Genomic DNA, 17835 nt, shown 5'->3' with positions numbered 1-17835 from the left:
TTCATTATGAGACTTATTTCTCATGCCATCATAATAGTACTCTCAATTTTTTGGATCAAAACATCAATTAAAAAAAAAAATAAACGTTTAATCAATTCTCACTTTTCCAAAGGGCCATTCAACTTTTTCACGTTTCTATGGAACCGTAAGGCTTGAATATCTTGTGTCTCTATTTTGGGAGGTAGAAGTCCTTGAAGACCAAGCATTTGTCTTTCCTGTAATGTGAACGCCATCCCCTAAAAAGGAAAAAATAAAAGAATTAAAAATTATTAATTACAGGGGTAGCAAATGTAATGTAACCTACCAAATGTAATTTAAACATAAAAAGATCAGCCAGATTACATTTCGGCCCCGACTTTCAAAAATTTGTAAGATTGATCATATCTAGTACTGCTGAGGATATAGTAAAAGAATTACTCTCATACCACTGCTGGCAACATAAATTGCTCTAGGCTTTTTGAAATTTTTTAATGCACATATTTTATTTTTTTAACTGAAGTATAATTGACTTACAATATATTAGTGTCTGGTATACAACATAGTGATTCAATTTCTTTAAACTCCATTTAAAATTATTATAAAACAATGACTATATTTCCCTGTGTTGTACAATATATCCTTGTAGCTTATTTATTTTATACAAAGTAGTTGTATCTCTTAATTCTCTGTCCCTACCTTGTGCCTCTGCCTTCCTCTCCTTACTGGTAACCACTAATTTGTCCTCAGTGTGAGTCTGCTTCTGTTTTGTTATATCTATTTACCTGTTTTATTTTTTAGATTCCACACATAAGTGATATCATACAGTATTTGTCTTTGCCTGGCTTACTTCACTAAGCATAATACTCTAGGTCAATCCATACTGTTGCAAATGGCAGAATTTCCTTCTTTTCTTATGGCTGTGTGCTATTCCATTGTGTGTGCGTGCGTGTGTGTGTGTATCTTATTTATCCATTCATCTGTTGATGGACACTTAGATTGCTTCCCTATCTTGAATGCACATATAGCAATTCTACTTCTACCTAGTTATTTTAGAGAAATATTCATAAACAAAGAGGTACATACGAAGAGATTAGTTGTAGCACTGTTTCTAGTTATCTTATCTATTACAAACTAAAAGGCCATCAATTATGGAAGAATTACGAACCTATGACACTTCCATACAGCTAAACATATACCTTTAAGTGTATAGTGGAAAGACCTGCCAGAAACACAGTTAGGAAAAAAAGTTAACTTGAAAATCAAAACAAACTCCCTATTATTATGTTTAGAAAAATCCCCATAAACTACATGTTATATACAGATGCACGCACACATTAAAAATGAAAGCAACAGGCAGCTTGAAAGAATACAAACCAAACTAAGAGGCTACCATGACTAGACAGGAATGAGGTTGAACAGACGGAGGAGGGAAGAAGAAATGATACTTAGGAAAAATTAACCTATGTAATAAAATCTTTTTCAATTTCTGGTATTTAGCTGTGGGTTAAATTTTTTGTTATAGAAGAGATATCAGTGACATCTCTTTTCCTCCGTTAAAGCAACAAGAACCCTGGTCAAAAGTTCAGAAGTCTGGAAATTAACCAAAGGTTTCAGCAATCAGAAAGCATTTATTCAAGAAAAACTGCTAAATTTCAGTAAGAACAGAAAGCTTCATGGCATTTTAACTTTCCTTCTTCCTATTCTCCCCTCCCCAGCTCCACAGTAACCTTGAAAAAGCAAACACTGTGAAGCAGTCACTTTGAAAATTAGAGCTTGGCTGTCACTAGAGAAAGGCAGGAAGGGTCGGAGATTCTTCTAAAGCCCAGTATCCGGGTAACTGTCATTTGACCTGAAGACCCTATCTGCAAGGCTATCTTTATTTGACCTGACTTGCTCAGGCAGTGGGAATAGCCTTCTCCCCCGGCCCCCAGAACAGTTTGTTGTAAACAATCAGAGGTAATTATTTAACACAGCATCTCCCCAAGGCAGTAGATGACATCTGGGGCAAACAGCAGGTTAACCAAAAAACTGAAAAGGAACACTGAAAAGTTCAGGGGGAACTTTGCAAAGCTGAGACATATTCTTAAGAACTTAGAGGGTCATATACGTAGCTGTAAGCATGTCCAGGAAAGACTTGGGAGACCTCTGGCTAGCCTTGAGGCTCTGTGTAAGCAGGAAGTGAAGGCTGACACGTAGTTGTAAACTGCTTCTGCGCTGTGCTAAGTCACCTCAATGGTATCCAATTCTTTGTGACCCCCACGGACTGTAGCCCGCCAGGCTCCTCTGTCCATGGGATTCTCCAGGCAAGAATATTGGAGTGGGTTGCCATGCCCTTCTCCAGGGGATCCTCCCAATCCAGGGATCGAACCTGCTCATCTCCTGCATTGGCAGGTGAGTTCTTCACCACCAGCGCCACCTGGGAAGCCCTGTAAACTGCTTAGCTGAGTACTAAAGGCATGCCCCAGGCTTCCCGGGTCGCTCAAGTGGTAAAGAATCTGTCTGCCAATGCAGGAGATGCAAGAGACACTGGTTTCATCCCTGGGTCGGGAAAATCCCCGGAGGAGTCTCCTTGGGGTACCCTCTCCTTGCTTTAATAAAGTCCCACAGACAGAGAAGCCTGGAAGGCTACAGTCCATGTGGTTGCAGAGGGTCAGACACAACTGAGACTGCAAGAAAGAAAATTAAAGGCACACCCCCACAGATACACAGAGCTCCTTGGCAAAGAATGGTTCCAGGTATTTAAGTTTCGGATTAATCATTCGCTGACTACTAAGTTAACAAAGCAGAGATTTCAGTAGGCAAATATAACAAGAAGAAAGAATTCAGAAATGATACTAAACAGACAACAGCAACACTACAAACCCTGGGAGGAATGACTATTTCAACAAAAAATCATAAAGGCAAACAAACAAAAAACACACGAAGTCTGACTTGTATATAAGAAAAAAGGGCAGTTAATTGAAATTGCCCCCAAGGAAGTCCAAATACTGTACTTACTAGACTAAGATTTTTATTTAGTTGTTCTAGGGGAGGGATAAGTTGGCATTAACACACTACTATATATAAAGTAGATAAACAACAAGGACATACTGTATAGCACAGGGAAATATAAGGAAAAAGAGTTTGAAAAACTGTATATATGTATGCATAACATGAATTACTTTGCTATATGCCTGAAATACTGTAAATCAATTATACTTCAACTAATAAAAAAAGAAAAAAGTTAGTTGCTCTAAACATATTAAAAAAACTAAAAAACACCACTGTCTCACAAACTATGGGAAGTATGAGAATAACATCCCACTAACCAGAGAATATTGATAAGCAGAGAAGCTATAAAAAGGAACCAAACAAATTCTCGAATTGATATACAACTGAAACAAAAATTTCATTAAAGAGGTTCAACAAGCAGATTTGAGTGGCGGAAGAAAAAAAAAATCATTAAACATGGCTCAACTGAGATAATCCAGTCTGAGAAAGGAAAAATAAGGAATAAATATGAAGAGACCTGAAAGACACCATCAAGAGTGCCAACATATACATAACAGGAGTACCAAAGGTGAGGAGAGAAAAGGATAAAGAATACTTGAAAAAACAATGGCCAAAAACTTCCCAAATTTTATGAGAAGCATTAATCCATACATTCAAGAAGCCCAATAGCTTTAATCAAGAAAAACACAAAGAGCTCTACCCCAGACACATCCTATTCAAACTGTCAAAAGCCAAGGACAAAAGGAGAAATCTGAAAGCGGAGAGAAGTGACTCATCACATACAGGGGATTCTCGAAAAGAGTAACAGAAACCATGGAAGCCATAGGCAGTGCTGAAGGAAAAATCAACTGACAACCAAGAACTTCCCAATTCTACAAAACCATCTTTCAAAAATGAAGAAATTAAGACATTCCCAGATAAATAAAAACAGAGAACCCATTGTTAACAGACCTGTCTCACAAGAAATACTGAAGGGAATCCTTCAGGTCTAAATGGAAGACACTAGATAGTAACTCAAATCCATGCAAAGAAATGAAGAACATGGATAAGATGATTACATAATACAAAAAACAGTATAAATATATTTTTTGTAGGTTTCTTCCTCTTACTCAATTTAAAAGACAATTACATAAGATAATCACTACAAATCTGTGTTGACAGTCATGCAATGTATAAAATATAATTTGTATGAAAACTCAGCACAAAAGGAGACAGACCTCTACAGGAGCAAAATTCTGGTGAACTATTTAATTAAACTAGTATCAAACTGAACTAGACTGTGATAAAGATGGTAACTGTAGTCCCCAGGGCAAACCACTGAGAAAATAACTCAGAAATAGGCAGTAAAAGACAAGGGAATTTAAATAGTATAATGGAAAATATTTAACACAAGTGAAGGGAACAATGGAAGACAAAGAGGAACAGAAACCACATAAGACTTTTAAAACAAATAGCAAAATAGCAGACATAAATCATACCCTACTAGACATTATATTAATGTAGATGGATGAAATTCTAAAATTAACAGGGCTGGCAGAACTGATAAAATAACATGATCTAATTACATGCTGACTACAAGAGACACATGTTGATTCAAAGATACAAATAGGTGTAAAGTAAAAGAATGGAAAAAGATTCAGGATGCCAACAGTAACCAAAGCAGAGCTGGAAGAGGTATGTTGGTAACAGAGAAGATAGACTTTGAAACAAACATTTCTAGAGGAGGACCTTTTGCTGAAAGGGTCACTCCAGTTAAGAAGATACACTCCATTAAGTATATAAACATACTTTGTTAGACAACAAAAGAGGGCCAAAATACATGACGCAAAACTGACAGAATTAGGGAGAAAGATAATCCAACAAGCTGAAAATGTTAATATCTCAGTTTCAATAATGGAGAAGACAACTAGACAGAAAAACAAGGAAAAGGAACACTTGAAGAGCACCATAAACCAACTAGACACAGCAGATGCTCCATCATCAGAAGCAGAATACACAGTCTTTTCATCTGTACAAGGAATATTCTCCAGGACAGACCCTTTGTCAGGCCATACAACAAGTCTCAATAAATTTCAAAGGTTTTAAGTCTTCCAAAGCATGATCTCCAACCACAATGTAACAAGATTAGAAATTAAAAATAAACGGATATTTGGGGAATCTTAACACACTTCTAAAAAAACCAACTGGGCAGAGAAGAAAGCACAGGCAAATTAGAATATACCTGGAAGGAGATCCAACCAATCTATTCTGAAGGAGGTCAGCCCTGGGATTTCTTTGGAAGGAATGATGCTAAAGCTGAAACTCCAGTACTTTGGCCACCTCATGCGAAGAGTTGACTCATTGGGAAAGACTCTGATGCTGGGAGGGATTGGGGGCAGGAGGAGAAGGGGATGACAGAGGATGAGATGGCTGGATGGCATCACTGACTCGATGGACGTGAGTCTTAGTGAACTCCGGGAGTTGGTGATGGACAGGGAGGCCTGGTGTGCTGCGATTCATGGGGTTGCAGAGAGTCGGACACGACTGAGCGACTAGACTGAACTGAACTAAGATGAATTAAAACACACACACCAAACCTTATAAGATAGAGTGGAAATAATTTTAAGAGGGAAATTTGTAGCTGTAGATGTAGCGGAAAGAAGCAGAATCTCAAATCAGTTATTTAATCTTTCACTTTAAGAAACTGGGTGGCAGGGGAGGAGAACAAACTATACCTGAAGCAAAAAGGAAGGAGATAATAAACATTAGAGTGAAAATAAATAGAAAACAGAAAAAGTAACTAAAAAATTAAAAATTAAACCAAAAGTTGGTTCTTTGAAAAAGACCTTATAAAATTGTTGAAACTTTAGAATGAAAAAAAAAAAAAAGTCAAATCACTAAATTCTTTGTGTGTCATGTTCCTCCTTATAAGATTTTATCTAAGACTGGGAAATGTAAAGGGGTTAAAACCCCTGAGTTTTTATGTAGCTTTAAATGAACTGTGTGCTGCTAAGTCGCTTCAGTTGTATCCGACTCTGTGCGACCCCCCGTCCCTGGGATTCTCCAGGCAAGAACACTGGAGTGGGTTGCCATTTCCTTCTCCAAATGAACTGTGTAGTTCATTTTAAAATGCTTATCCTATTGCTAAAGATAAATGAGTTGGCCATACAAGGTTTTACTGCCTATCTCCTACCTTAAATCTGTCCCTAGATTTAAGGGACACTCAGAACCATTTTATTTATAATGCGCAGGAGAAATCAAAATGATTATTAAAGAAATAATTTTACGTATTGAGCATTTATGATAAAAGTTGATAAAATTCTTAAATTTGCTGGCCTGGTGTTAGTAAGTGAACATGACATAGTCTAAAACGGATGCCCTGAATGCAGAAACCACCTTCCTCTCAGCTGCCCTTCTACTCTTTTCTGTCTTCCATCGCCACTTGTTTTACCAAACCTGTCTTCTGCTCGTGGACACAACAATGCCCTCCTGTGTTACACCCCCTTCAGCTGATCCTGAGTTATCTTCCTTCAGACCCAATATTGATAAAAATCCCTTAACTAGACTCTTCATCATGCAGGTAAGCACAGCAGGATGAAAAGAAAAGGCCTTTTCTATTTCTTGCCCTCCAAGTACAGTGAGAATGAATGATCCATCGGGGTTAGGAAATTATAGAACATTTATTCATTTATTTACAAAAGCAATAAAATGACTAAATGAAGTCAATCTAAATAAACTACATCTGGCCAAAAGTCTTGACCAATCTGTTATTCTTGTTTTTTTTTTTTTTTTAAGCTAGAACTAGGAAATAAAGTCAACTCTTTCTGGGTGGTAGAAATTGAGAGGATGAAATTTGGAAGGTATAAAGCAACCCTGAAAAGAGAAAAGTTCACGCAGGAAAATAAAAAACCCACCCACTTCCGAACAGTTTCAATATAAAGCCACACAATACAAATCTTTCATACTATATCTCTCTAAAATGTATCAAACCTTTACCAGGAAGAGAGAAAACGTATAATACTGTTAATGTTACTAACCTTGTTGGTTCTTGGGTTCAGCATAAGTGGCTTGCCTTTCTCTTTTGTGTGCAAATGGCGGCATGCCAGAGTACAAGGAGTGGCGACTACTTTAAACCTGGACAGCATCTTTCTCACCTGGGAAAAACAAAGCAAATAAAGATAATGAGAAACCTATTATAGAACTGTAGGTATATCAGGGACAACTTTTCAAAAGCAGATTTAAAAAGCTTCATTTTCCACAAATGAAAAAGTTTTTCAAAATACGTTTATGTTTCTATAGATAGAAGGGATTATAAAAGAGTAAGCAACAGTGTGAAGGCAAAGATTTATTTTTTCTGACAAGAGTTGAAGTCCTTCGATGACAATAATCATTGCTACTGTCTACACATTACCTACTACAGTGAACCAAATATTTACCCTTTCTGTAATTCACACAAGTGTGGTAGGGTATGAAATATCTAAACACCGAATGTTTACATGGAAGTAAGTTCAGGGAACAAGACCATCCCCACGGAAAAGAAATGCAAAAAAGCAAAATGGCTGTCTGAGGAGGGCTTACAAATAGCTGTGAAAAGAAGAGAAGCGAAAAGCAAAGGAGAAAAGGAAAGATATGAGCATCTGAATGCAGAGTTCCAAAGAATAGCAAGAAGAGATAAGAAAGCCTTCCTCAGTGATCAATGCAAAGAAATAGAGGAAAAGAACAGAATGGGAAAGACTAGAGATCTCTTCAAGAAAATTAGAGATACCAAGCGAACATTTCATACAAAGATGGGCTCGATAAAGGACAGAAATGGTATGGACCTAACAGAAGCAGAAGATATTAAGAAGAGATGGCAAGAAAACACAGAACTGTACAAAAAAGATCTTCACGATCCAGATAATCACGATAGTGTGATCACTCATCTAGACATCCTGGAATGTGAAGTCAAGTGGGCCTTAGAAAGCATCACTACGAACAAAGCTAGTGGAGGTGATGGAATTCCAGTTGAGCTATTTCAAATCCTGAAAGATGATGCTGTGAAAGTGCTGCACTCAATATGCCAGCAAATTTGGAAAACTCAGCAGTGGCCACAGGACTGGAAAAGGTCAGTTTTCATTCCAATTCCAAAGAAGGGCAATGCCAAAGAATGCTCAAACTACAGCACAATTGCACTCATCTCACATGCTAGTGAAGTAATGCTCAAAATTCTCCAAGCCAGGCTTCAGCAATACGTGAACCGTGAACTTCCTGATGTTCAAGCTGGTTTTAGAAAAGGCAGAGGAACCAGAGATCAAATTGCCAACATCCACTGGATCATGGAAAAAGCAAGAGAGTTCCAGAAAAACATCTATTTCTGCGTTATTGACTATGCCAAAGCCTTTGACTGTGCGGATCACAATAAACTGTGGAAAATTCTGAAAGAGACCTGAGCACTGAAGAATTGATGCTTTTGACCTGTGGTGTTGGAAAGGACTCTTGAGAGTCCCTTGGACTGCAAGAAGATCCAACCAGTCCATTCTAAATGAGATCAGTGCTGGGTGTTCATTGGAAGGACTGACGCTGAAGCTGAAACTCCAATACTTTGGCCACCTCATGCAAAGAGCTGACTCATTGGAAAAAACCCTGATGCTAAGAAAGATTGAGGGCAGAAGGAGAAGGGGATGACGGAGGATGAGATGGCTGAATGGCATCACCGACTCGACGGACATGAGTTTGGGTGAGGTCGGGGAGTTGGTAATGGACAGGGAGGCCTGGCATGCTGCGATTCATGGGGTTGCAAAGAGTCGGACACGACTGAGCGACTGAACTGAGCTGAAGTTCAATGTAAACAGGTGTGGGAGAGTTTAGGTTGAAAGTAGAAAAGTAAATAATAGAAAAAAGCCTGGAATATATACATTCAGAGGAAAAGAAACTATCCAATTCTTAATCTAGACTTCAAATTTTAAGGTACTAATAAAGTCAATATTTACAATCAAGGTACTAAAATGTTTTTTGTTTTTAGAAAACCTATTACTATTTTAAAATGATGCAAATTGGCTAGAAAACATGTTTTTGTCCTTTCACATTCATCACAAACATTATGGGAATTTTTCAAAATGGAAAACTACATAAGACATTAAATCTTAAATATTTACTGATGAGAATATATAATAGATTCTTCTGTGTATCAATTCTTCCACTAAAAACCAATTTACAATGCTCATGTCTTTAATCATCACAAACCATCATAATTATCATACAGCAGCTTTTTAACATGATTTTATTTCTTTCGCTGTGCTGGTCTTCACTGCTGCGCAGGCTTCTCTCTGGTTACGGTGGGCAGGGGCTACCCTCCAGGTGCAGTGCACGGGCTTCTTTCTCTCTGCGGCAGTTTCTCCTGTTGCAAAGCACAGGCTCTAGAGGGTTCGGGCTTCAGCACTTCCGGCTCCTGGGCTCTACAGCACAGGCTCGATAGTTATGGCACATGGGCTGAGCTGCCCTGCAGCGTGTGGGATCTTCCCAGACTAGGGATCAAACCTGTGTCTCTTGTATTGGCAGGCAGATTCTTTATCACTGAGCCACCAGGGAAACCTCCATGCAACAGCTTTTAATGGAATTTCTACTTGTGGAGAAATCCAGGCTGTATATGGGGGTGCAGCAAAATCATCTACATTAGGATTTTAAGTTGATTTTTATGGAGCAGAAATTCACATCACATAAAATGAACAATTCAGAGGGATTTAGGAGTTGCACAACCACCTCTATCTAGTTCCTAAACATTTTTATCATCCCAGAAGGAAACACCACACCCGTTAAGCGGTGTGCCCCACTACCCCAGTGCCTGCAACCACCAATCTGCCTTCTGTATCGAGCCTGCCTATTCTGGATATTTTATATAAATGTGGTATCTAAATATGGCTGCGGAAACAAGCAATCTAAATGATCAAGAATCATGAGAGATGGGAATGAGGGTAAGGGACAGGACAGATGTTGTTTAAAGGTACAGACGTCGGACTCTTCCAACAAGAGTCGTAAGAGAGAAGTCCTAGAGATCTAATGCCTGGTGAACACAGGCAACAATACTGTATTACAATCAAACTTGCAAAGAGACTAGAGCTTAATTATTCCAATCACTGAAAATAAATTATAATTATGTAACATGCAGAGGTGCTAATTATCAGTACAATGGCAATAATTACAATATATAAATGTATCAGATTAATATGCTGTACCTCTTAAACTTTCACAGTGTTTTATGTCAAATATATTTCAATAACGGTAATTTAAAAAAATCACGAGAGACATACCATAAAATAACTGACGAGTTTTCTTCAAAAATGTTCATGTCATGAAAAACACTAAGTAACAACTGCAATTCAAAGAGGACTAAAAAGACAAGACACCTAAATGCAAAATCTGATCCCAAAAAATGCTGTCAAAGACATGACTGGGGATAACTGGCATAACTGGAATATCTACTATAACTTTATAAGTATTGTATAATTTAAAACTTTCTGAGTTCGATAACCATATTTAGAGGTATTCCTGTTCTAAAAATACACAGTGAAGAATTAATGAAGTATAATGAAATACAATGTATACAACCAAGTCTTTCAAATTATTTCAAAATAAACTTTGAAAAGACAGAAATTGAAACTGTAGTGCTGTTCATGTTTTAATGGGTCTTCCAGGAGAGAAAGCATTATTTATCACAATTAAAACTTTGGTACCAAAAGACTGTATTAGTATTGTAGTCTAGGGATGATGTAGGCAAATCTAAAATAGAGTTTGAAAAACTTTTTAATTTAAACTCAAAGACTATCTGAAAAAAAAAAGCAACATTTTATCATACCACAAGTATAATAAAATATATTTGGTCTTGGTCCCGTTCTTGGCACAGAGCTCCTAAAGGCCACTGAAATTTTGAGTGACAGAAGTATCTTTTGCTATTCATAGGGAGACCCTTTGGACCATACATGAGTTTATGCTACTGAACTCACTTAGGATGAGCCCACTGCATAACCTCAGAACAGAGCTGATCACCAGAAAGATCAAGTAATTATTAGAGTGGAAACTTTGCAGTACCACTCCAGGTCCCTAGGGAAAAGGGGTGGGACCAATAGAGATAAAGATCCATAAAGACTTTTGAACAAGGATAGGTGATGAGCATTCAGGTTGGTGAACACATCTAGGTGTCGGGGGTTGACAAGCCCAGAGGACAAAGAAGCACCATGCCCTCCTGAATCCAGCCGCAAAGCAATCCCCAGACCTATGTATCTTTTCCATCCATCTGTTCCTGTGATGTATCCCTCTATAATACACCAGTAATTGCAAATAAGCGTCTCTCTGAGTTCTGTGAGCCAGGAGAGTAGACTATCTAACCCGAGGAGGGGGGTGTGGGAAGCCCTGATCTACAGCCAGTTGGTCAGAAGTATGGGTCAAAACCTGGGACTTTTGATTGGCATCTGAAGTGAGGGCAATCTTTCTGAAGTGAGTCCTTAACTTGTGGGCTTGGAAGCTATCTCCAGGTAGAGAGTGTCAGAATTCAGCTGAAGCAAACCCAGGCAATGTCCGCCTAGAAGGGGAGAACAGCTGAAGCACACCCAGGCAGTGTCTGCCTAGAAGGGGAGAACTGGATGTGGGGAAAAACACACTTGGTGGCCAAAAGAGCTGCGCCTGCGAGCAGGAAGAAACAACAGTTTCCCTTCAGGACTGGAGATCAACATTCTGACATAAAGTCTTCTATCTTCAGTTCCTGGCTATAAATTTGCTTCCATCAAATACTGAATTTATTCTGTAAAACAAAGACTACCTGTCAAATCTACCTCATAGATAACTGTAATGATCAAACGAGAGAACAGATGCAGAAAAGTATTAAAGACTTACAGAGTGGTGTCATAGCACTCAAATTAGTACTTTATTACTAAGTGACAGAGAGTAAAACAAAAAATAAAAGTAACTTTAATAATGTCTTTAAAACAAGTAGGCATCAATCAAAAAACAATTTAAGGAGAAAATCCCATTTCTGCCAAAAATAGAACCAAGGACTAAGGAGACAGACAGACAGACAGTAGGCTTGATACCAGCTGGAGGCAACAAGATAAAAAGGGGAACTCCTCATATTATAAGATAGGGTGAAAGAACTGTAAAAATGAGTTAAGCAAAAACAGGAAACAAAAGAAGGTGGGGCTTCCCATTTTGAATAAATATGAAAATTCAAGCTGCTTACTACTCGAGAGTTTCCTGGATGTTGAGGTATGCCTGTGGTTTCTTCCTCTGGTGTGTCATTCACCTTGCCTTGCAGGGGGTTGGGGGTCGGCAGTGAGTTCACACTCTGGGTGGTATTTCTAAACCCAACTGGGACTGAAACTGCTAGGTCACTGACTGCTGAAGATTCCTCTCCCCAGCTCCCCAGCTCGGGGTAGAAAGCAGAAGCTCAATGAAATGGAGACCTCAGTCGGAGAGAAGTCATGGTGCAGTGGTCAAGAATTCACTTGACAAGGCTGGAGACCCCGGGTCAGGAAGATCCCCTTAAGTAGGAAATGGCAACCTGCTCCAGTATTCTTACCGGGAAAATTTCATGGACAGAGGAGCCTGGGCGGGTACAGCCCATGCGGCTGCAAAGAGGTGGACACAACTGAGCATACCCTCTCTCCTCCTCATGACCAGGTGCAGTGAGCATAAGCTCAGCAGTCAGTCTGAATTTGGACTCAGCTAATTACCAATCTGGAATCACTGTGTCACCCAAGCATTCTCAAATGGTCTCTGAATTGGCATCAGTCTGGAACACATTTTTCACTGACCTATAACCAAATGAGAAAAACTAGGACAATATAGTTTTTCATGACACTAAATTTATTGTCTATTTTCACGTTGTAATTATCTTCCTCCCTTTTTGGTGGTTAAAAAAAAAAACAACTTTTTTTTAAAGGATGGGGATGGTAGATTGTAGTAGTTCTAAAAAAGGTCCATAACATCGACGGAATTAAAAGTTGGGGATCTTACATCTGATCCCAATTGCCCACCAACACACACACTACCTTTTTTTTTTTTTAACTTGCTGATGAAGTCCAAAAGTCTGGGAACCTCTAACTTGAAGGTCTCACTTTTCTCATCAACAAAATAGGGAAGGGAAGGGAACCTATTAAGCAGCTGTGTGAAGTTACCATGATATTTAAATATAGCATCAAGTCCTCAAGGCTTCCCAGGTGGCTCAGACTGTAAAGAATCTGACTGCAGTGCAGGAGACCCAAGTTCGATCCCTGGGTCAGGAAGATCCCCTGGAGAAGGGAATGGCAACCCATTCCAGTATTCTTGCCTGGAGAATTCCATGGACAGAGGAGCCTGGCAGGCTACAGTCCGTGGTGTCGAAGAGAGTCAGCTACGACTGAGCGACTAAACGGTGGCGGTAGCATCAACCCCTTAGAGCTTTATCGTCATCACAAAGAGCTTGACTACTTCACTTGGTTCATTCAACAAGATCCACATCCAGGCAATCTGGCAAAGTGGTTGAAAGTAAGCTCTACGATCAAACCACGGTACTTAAATTCTAGCTTTGCCCCTGAGACACTACTAGCTCCATGATCCTGACTAGGTCACAGTTAAGTCTCAATCTCGAGTAGCAGTAATCTCATCAGTCAAATAGGGATGATAAACAACAGGACCTATTAAGTAGGGCCATTTTAAGATTAAAATTACATAATCCATGTAAGATGCTTATCACAGTGCCCTCTAAGTGCTCTGTTATTTATGTAAGTATTATTATTATTAGTAGTAATAAACTAAGGAGGTCAGAAGGTGCCTTCTAAAAGGCTGTTTCTGAATCATCTTCCAAAGTGAAATCCATTTTAAGAGGCTATGAAGTTTATATATTAATGATATTTCAATAAAAATTTGTCTAAAAAAAAGAACCCCTATATAACTTTAAAAACATGAGGCTTTGAGGATAATCATGGCTAACATTTATTTCAATTATTTCAAATGAAATCATTAGGTCAAGAATGAGAATCTGGATGGCATACAGATCCAGGCAAATATCAAATGTTATCCTAAACAATATCTACCTAATCAATATATTCTTCATAACTTTAAAAATTTGTATATATTAATCAGGGCAGGTGTCATAGGCAGGTATAATAATTAAAATGGTAACTTTCAAATAGCTTTTAATAAAATGATTACCATTTCATTAAATCAAAGGTGGAGTAACTTTGATATTTAGTGTGAATTTTCTCCAATATTGATCCTTAGTAAACAACTACACATTTTAGTGTTATTTATGTTTTAAAATTGGAGAAGGTGATGGCACCCCACTCTAGTACTCTTGCCTGGAAAATCCCATGAATGGAGGAGCCTGGTAGGCTGCGGTCCGTGGGGTCACTAAGAGTCAGACACGGCTGAGCGACTTCCCTTTCACCTTTCACTTTCATGCATTGGAGAAGGAAATGGCAACCCCCTCCAGTGTTCCTGCCTGGAGAATCCCACGGACGGGGGAGCCTGGTGGGCTGCCATCTATGGGGTCACACAGAGTTGGACACGACTGAACTGACTTAGCAACAGCAATGCTTTAAAATATGGTTGTTGAGTTGGCCTGAAATTCACCAAAACAGATTATAATTTTAGTTTAATATAAAATGTAATGCAGTTTAAAATTGCTTACTTTTTTGTATGAAATTAAATACAATTTATGCACAAACAGCTTCATAGTAAGAGTTAATTTACAAAAGATATTCTCAAGTGGTAAATGGGTATTTCCTTTATGAATTTTAAAGTGTTTTCATAACAAATATATTGAAAGACAAAAACATTATACATAAACACCTTATAAGAGTGAAACCTGCAAGCAATTCTTTTTTAGGAGTAACTATTGAGCAAGAATCGGATAAGGCAATGGCAACCCACTGCAGTACTCTTGCCTGGAAAATCCCATGGGCGGAGGAGCTGGTAGGCTTCAGTCCATGGGGTCGCACAGAGTCAGACATGACTGAAGAGACTTAGCAGTAGCAGCGGCAGCATTGAGCAAGAATAACTATTGGGCTTCCTTGGTGGCTCAGGTGGTAGAGAATATACCCGCAATGTAGGAGACCCGTGTTTAATCCCTGGGTTGGGAAGATGTCCTGGAGAAGGAAACGGCAACCCACTCCAGTATTCTTGCTTGGGAAATCCCAAGGACCAAGGAGCCTGGCAGGCTACAATCCATAGGGTTGCAAGAGTCAAACACGACTTATCAACTAAACCACTATCATTGAGGAAGAAGTTTTAATTCTCAAGAAAATGCAAAACTTCTACAAAAGCACAGCCCAACATTTTCTCTAACATATGGTAAAGATATATCATCATTTCTTCCCTCTATGCTTAACTTTCAAGTCTTTATTGCTACCATAAAAGAATCAGATATAGGTTACAAAGCAGTGCTCAAAGTTGACTATTTAAAGGTCCACTACTAGAAGAAAATTGCTAAACTTTTTCCCCTTTATTTCTGCAAACCATGTAATATAATATGTAACTTGTTATAGTAGTTACACAATATATACTTACCTAGCATTTGTGTAACTACTACAGTGTGTGTGTATATGGGGAGGGGCAAGGAAACAACTGTTTCTTCTTTAATATCCAGAAAGCTTGGCAACTAAAGATCAAAACTTAGGAGCACAATACTGCAATTAGCTTTACAACATGAACAATGTTTAAGGAGCATACAAGGTTAAGAGGAGGCTGAAGATATTAAGTTAGACTGCCTGAGTTTGAATCCAGGCTTTGCCACTTGAAACCTGGGATCTTGGGCAAGTTACTTAACCTTCCTAATCTTCCTTTGTAATGCATTCATGTTCAGTCTCGTCAGACTCTTTGTGACCCCATGGACAAGAGTCCACCAGGCTCCTCTGTCCATGGGATTCTCCAAGAAGGAATACTGGAGTGGGTTACCATTTCCTCCTCCAGGGAATCTTCTGGACCCAGAGATGGCACCTGTGTCTCCTGCGGTCCTGCATCACCAGGTAGCTTCTTTACCATTGAGCCACCAGCTTCCCTTCCTTTCTAAACCGGAGATAATAAAGAATAACCACCTCAGGGCATTATTTTGAGGTAATTCTTGCAGGAAACAGCGCTCCGGTTTCTGTTGCTGCTGCTGCTGCTGCTGCTAAGTCGCTTCAGGCGTGTCCGACTCTGTGCCACCCCACAGACGGCAGCCCACCAGGCTCCCCCGTCCCTGGGATTCTCCAGGCAAGAACACTGGAGTGGGTTGCCATTTGCTTCTCCAGTGCATGAAAGTGAAAAGTGAAAGTGAAGCCGCTCAGTCGTGTCCGACTCTTAGCTACCCCATGGACCACAGCCTACCAGGCTCCTCCGTCCATGGGATTTTCCAGGCAAGAGTACTGGAGTGGGGTGCCACATTAATACGTGCTTCCATTGTTATCGATTGCAACACTAAAATTACAGTGCTATCAACTGTTTTGTTTTGAAGTGATTGCCATAAACATTAAGAAGATAAACAGATATGAGAGAACGTGTTCTGTAAGGAAGCACTTCTGTCGAGATTCGTTGTTTGGATTAAGCTTCTTCTCACCAAACGGCAAAGGAAATTTTCTAGAATTATCTTCGGAACCAAGAAAGTCAAATCCAGGACCTCACTGTGTAACATCACACAAGCAAAAATGGAATACCACCTGCGCCAAAGAAACACCTGCCAATGCTAGTCCACAGATGTCATTTCACATGGCCAGAATCGCTCCAATCTCGGAACTTTCTAGCCTGCGACAAACTTCCTTTAAGGCGAGGAAACGATCCAAACACACACACACACACACACAGTGTCTAACTCCTGCCATTAATCCATCCCTGCAGAAAATGAGAACTATTTGACAAAGGGATACAGAGCCACAAAATCGGTCTTTAAGGGGAGCACGAATAAAAGGTAGAAAAGATGCTCGCGCTACGGAGGCCACCGGGCCTTTCTCCGGGGGAAGGGGGGCGCCCTGGACCAGCGAATCTCGCTCGGTTAAGTCGCGTTCCTAAACCGTGCGCAGGGGAAGAGGTGTCCACGGTCAAAGAGGGTGTCGCCGCTCCCCGCGCTCTCAGCCCGGGCTAGGCGAGCTCCTTTCCCTTCACCCCGCCCTCCCATCCGCCCAGCGGGTCCTCGCGGGCCGAACGCGCGGCTCCGCCCGCCGGGGTGAGGAGGCCGGCGCCCGCTCGCATCCCGGAACTCCCGGCCCCGGGGGCCCGCGGCCGCGCGAAACCCTTACCCCGCTTCTCGCCCCGCGACAGGTGGTGGTGCCGGCGGAGAGGCCGCGGCCCCGCAGGCCACCCAGACGATGCTCAGCTCGGGCCGAGTGCGGCCCTCCCCTTCCCGAGGCTTCCCGGAGGGAGCCGGCGCCAGCTCAGGCTCCGACCAGCCGGCTCTGCTGGACTCGAGCCGAGGCAGCCAGTACACCCGCGCAGTGAGGAGACGGACCGGGGAGAACCGCTGCCGCGGCCCCTTGAAGGGGGTGAGACTGACGGGCGCGCGAGCCAATGCGGAGGCAGGAAGCCAGCCCTAAGGGGAGGGGCTTCGCCGCCGGCTCGCCCGCGTCCCAGCCTCCAAGGACCTTCCTCTGCCCGGTTCAGTTCAGCTCAGTAGCCTGAGGTAACTGTTTGGGGGCCTAGCGGGTGCCCTTATGGGCCCGATCGCCAGGAGTGAGCCCGCAGGCGTGCAGGGTGGGAGGAGTCCGGACACGCAGAGGACAGCTGCCGCCCCACGGAAAGAGCTGGGGCTGGCTAACCGCAGACCTCCCATCCCGGCGGCGGGCGCTGGGGTAGGTCCGGGGAGATGGCCGCGCCTTCGCGCGAGAAGAGGCTCTGCGCAGGCGCGGGCGAGGCCGGGGATGGGGTGGGGTGGGACCTGTCGGCGGGTACCAGGACCCGAACGCGGGA

General features: G+C 41.1%; 1 protein-coding gene across 1 annotated transcript in view; it reads right to left on the bottom strand.

The window, feature by feature from the left end:
* Positions 1-17709, bottom strand: part of ME2 (malic enzyme 2) — a 54685-nt gene extending 36976 nt beyond the window's left edge. The window contains exons 1-3 of the mRNA XM_018039546.1: positions 17169-17709; positions 6987-7103; positions 103-236 (exon numbers count right to left, since the gene is read on the bottom strand). Of these exons, the coding sequence (XP_017895035.1) occupies positions 103-236; positions 6987-7094 (242 nt within the window). The 5' untranslated portion in view covers positions 7095-7103; positions 17169-17709. The remainder of the gene's footprint in view (positions 1-102; positions 237-6986; positions 7104-17168) is intronic.

Source organism: Capra hircus, chromosome 24 (genome assembly GCF_001704415.2).
Source record: "Capra hircus breed San Clemente chromosome 24, ASM170441v1, whole genome shotgun sequence".
Lineage (NCBI taxonomy): Eukaryota > Metazoa > Chordata > Mammalia > Artiodactyla > Bovidae > Capra > Capra hircus.
This window is presented reverse-complemented; position numbering and strand designations above follow the sequence as displayed.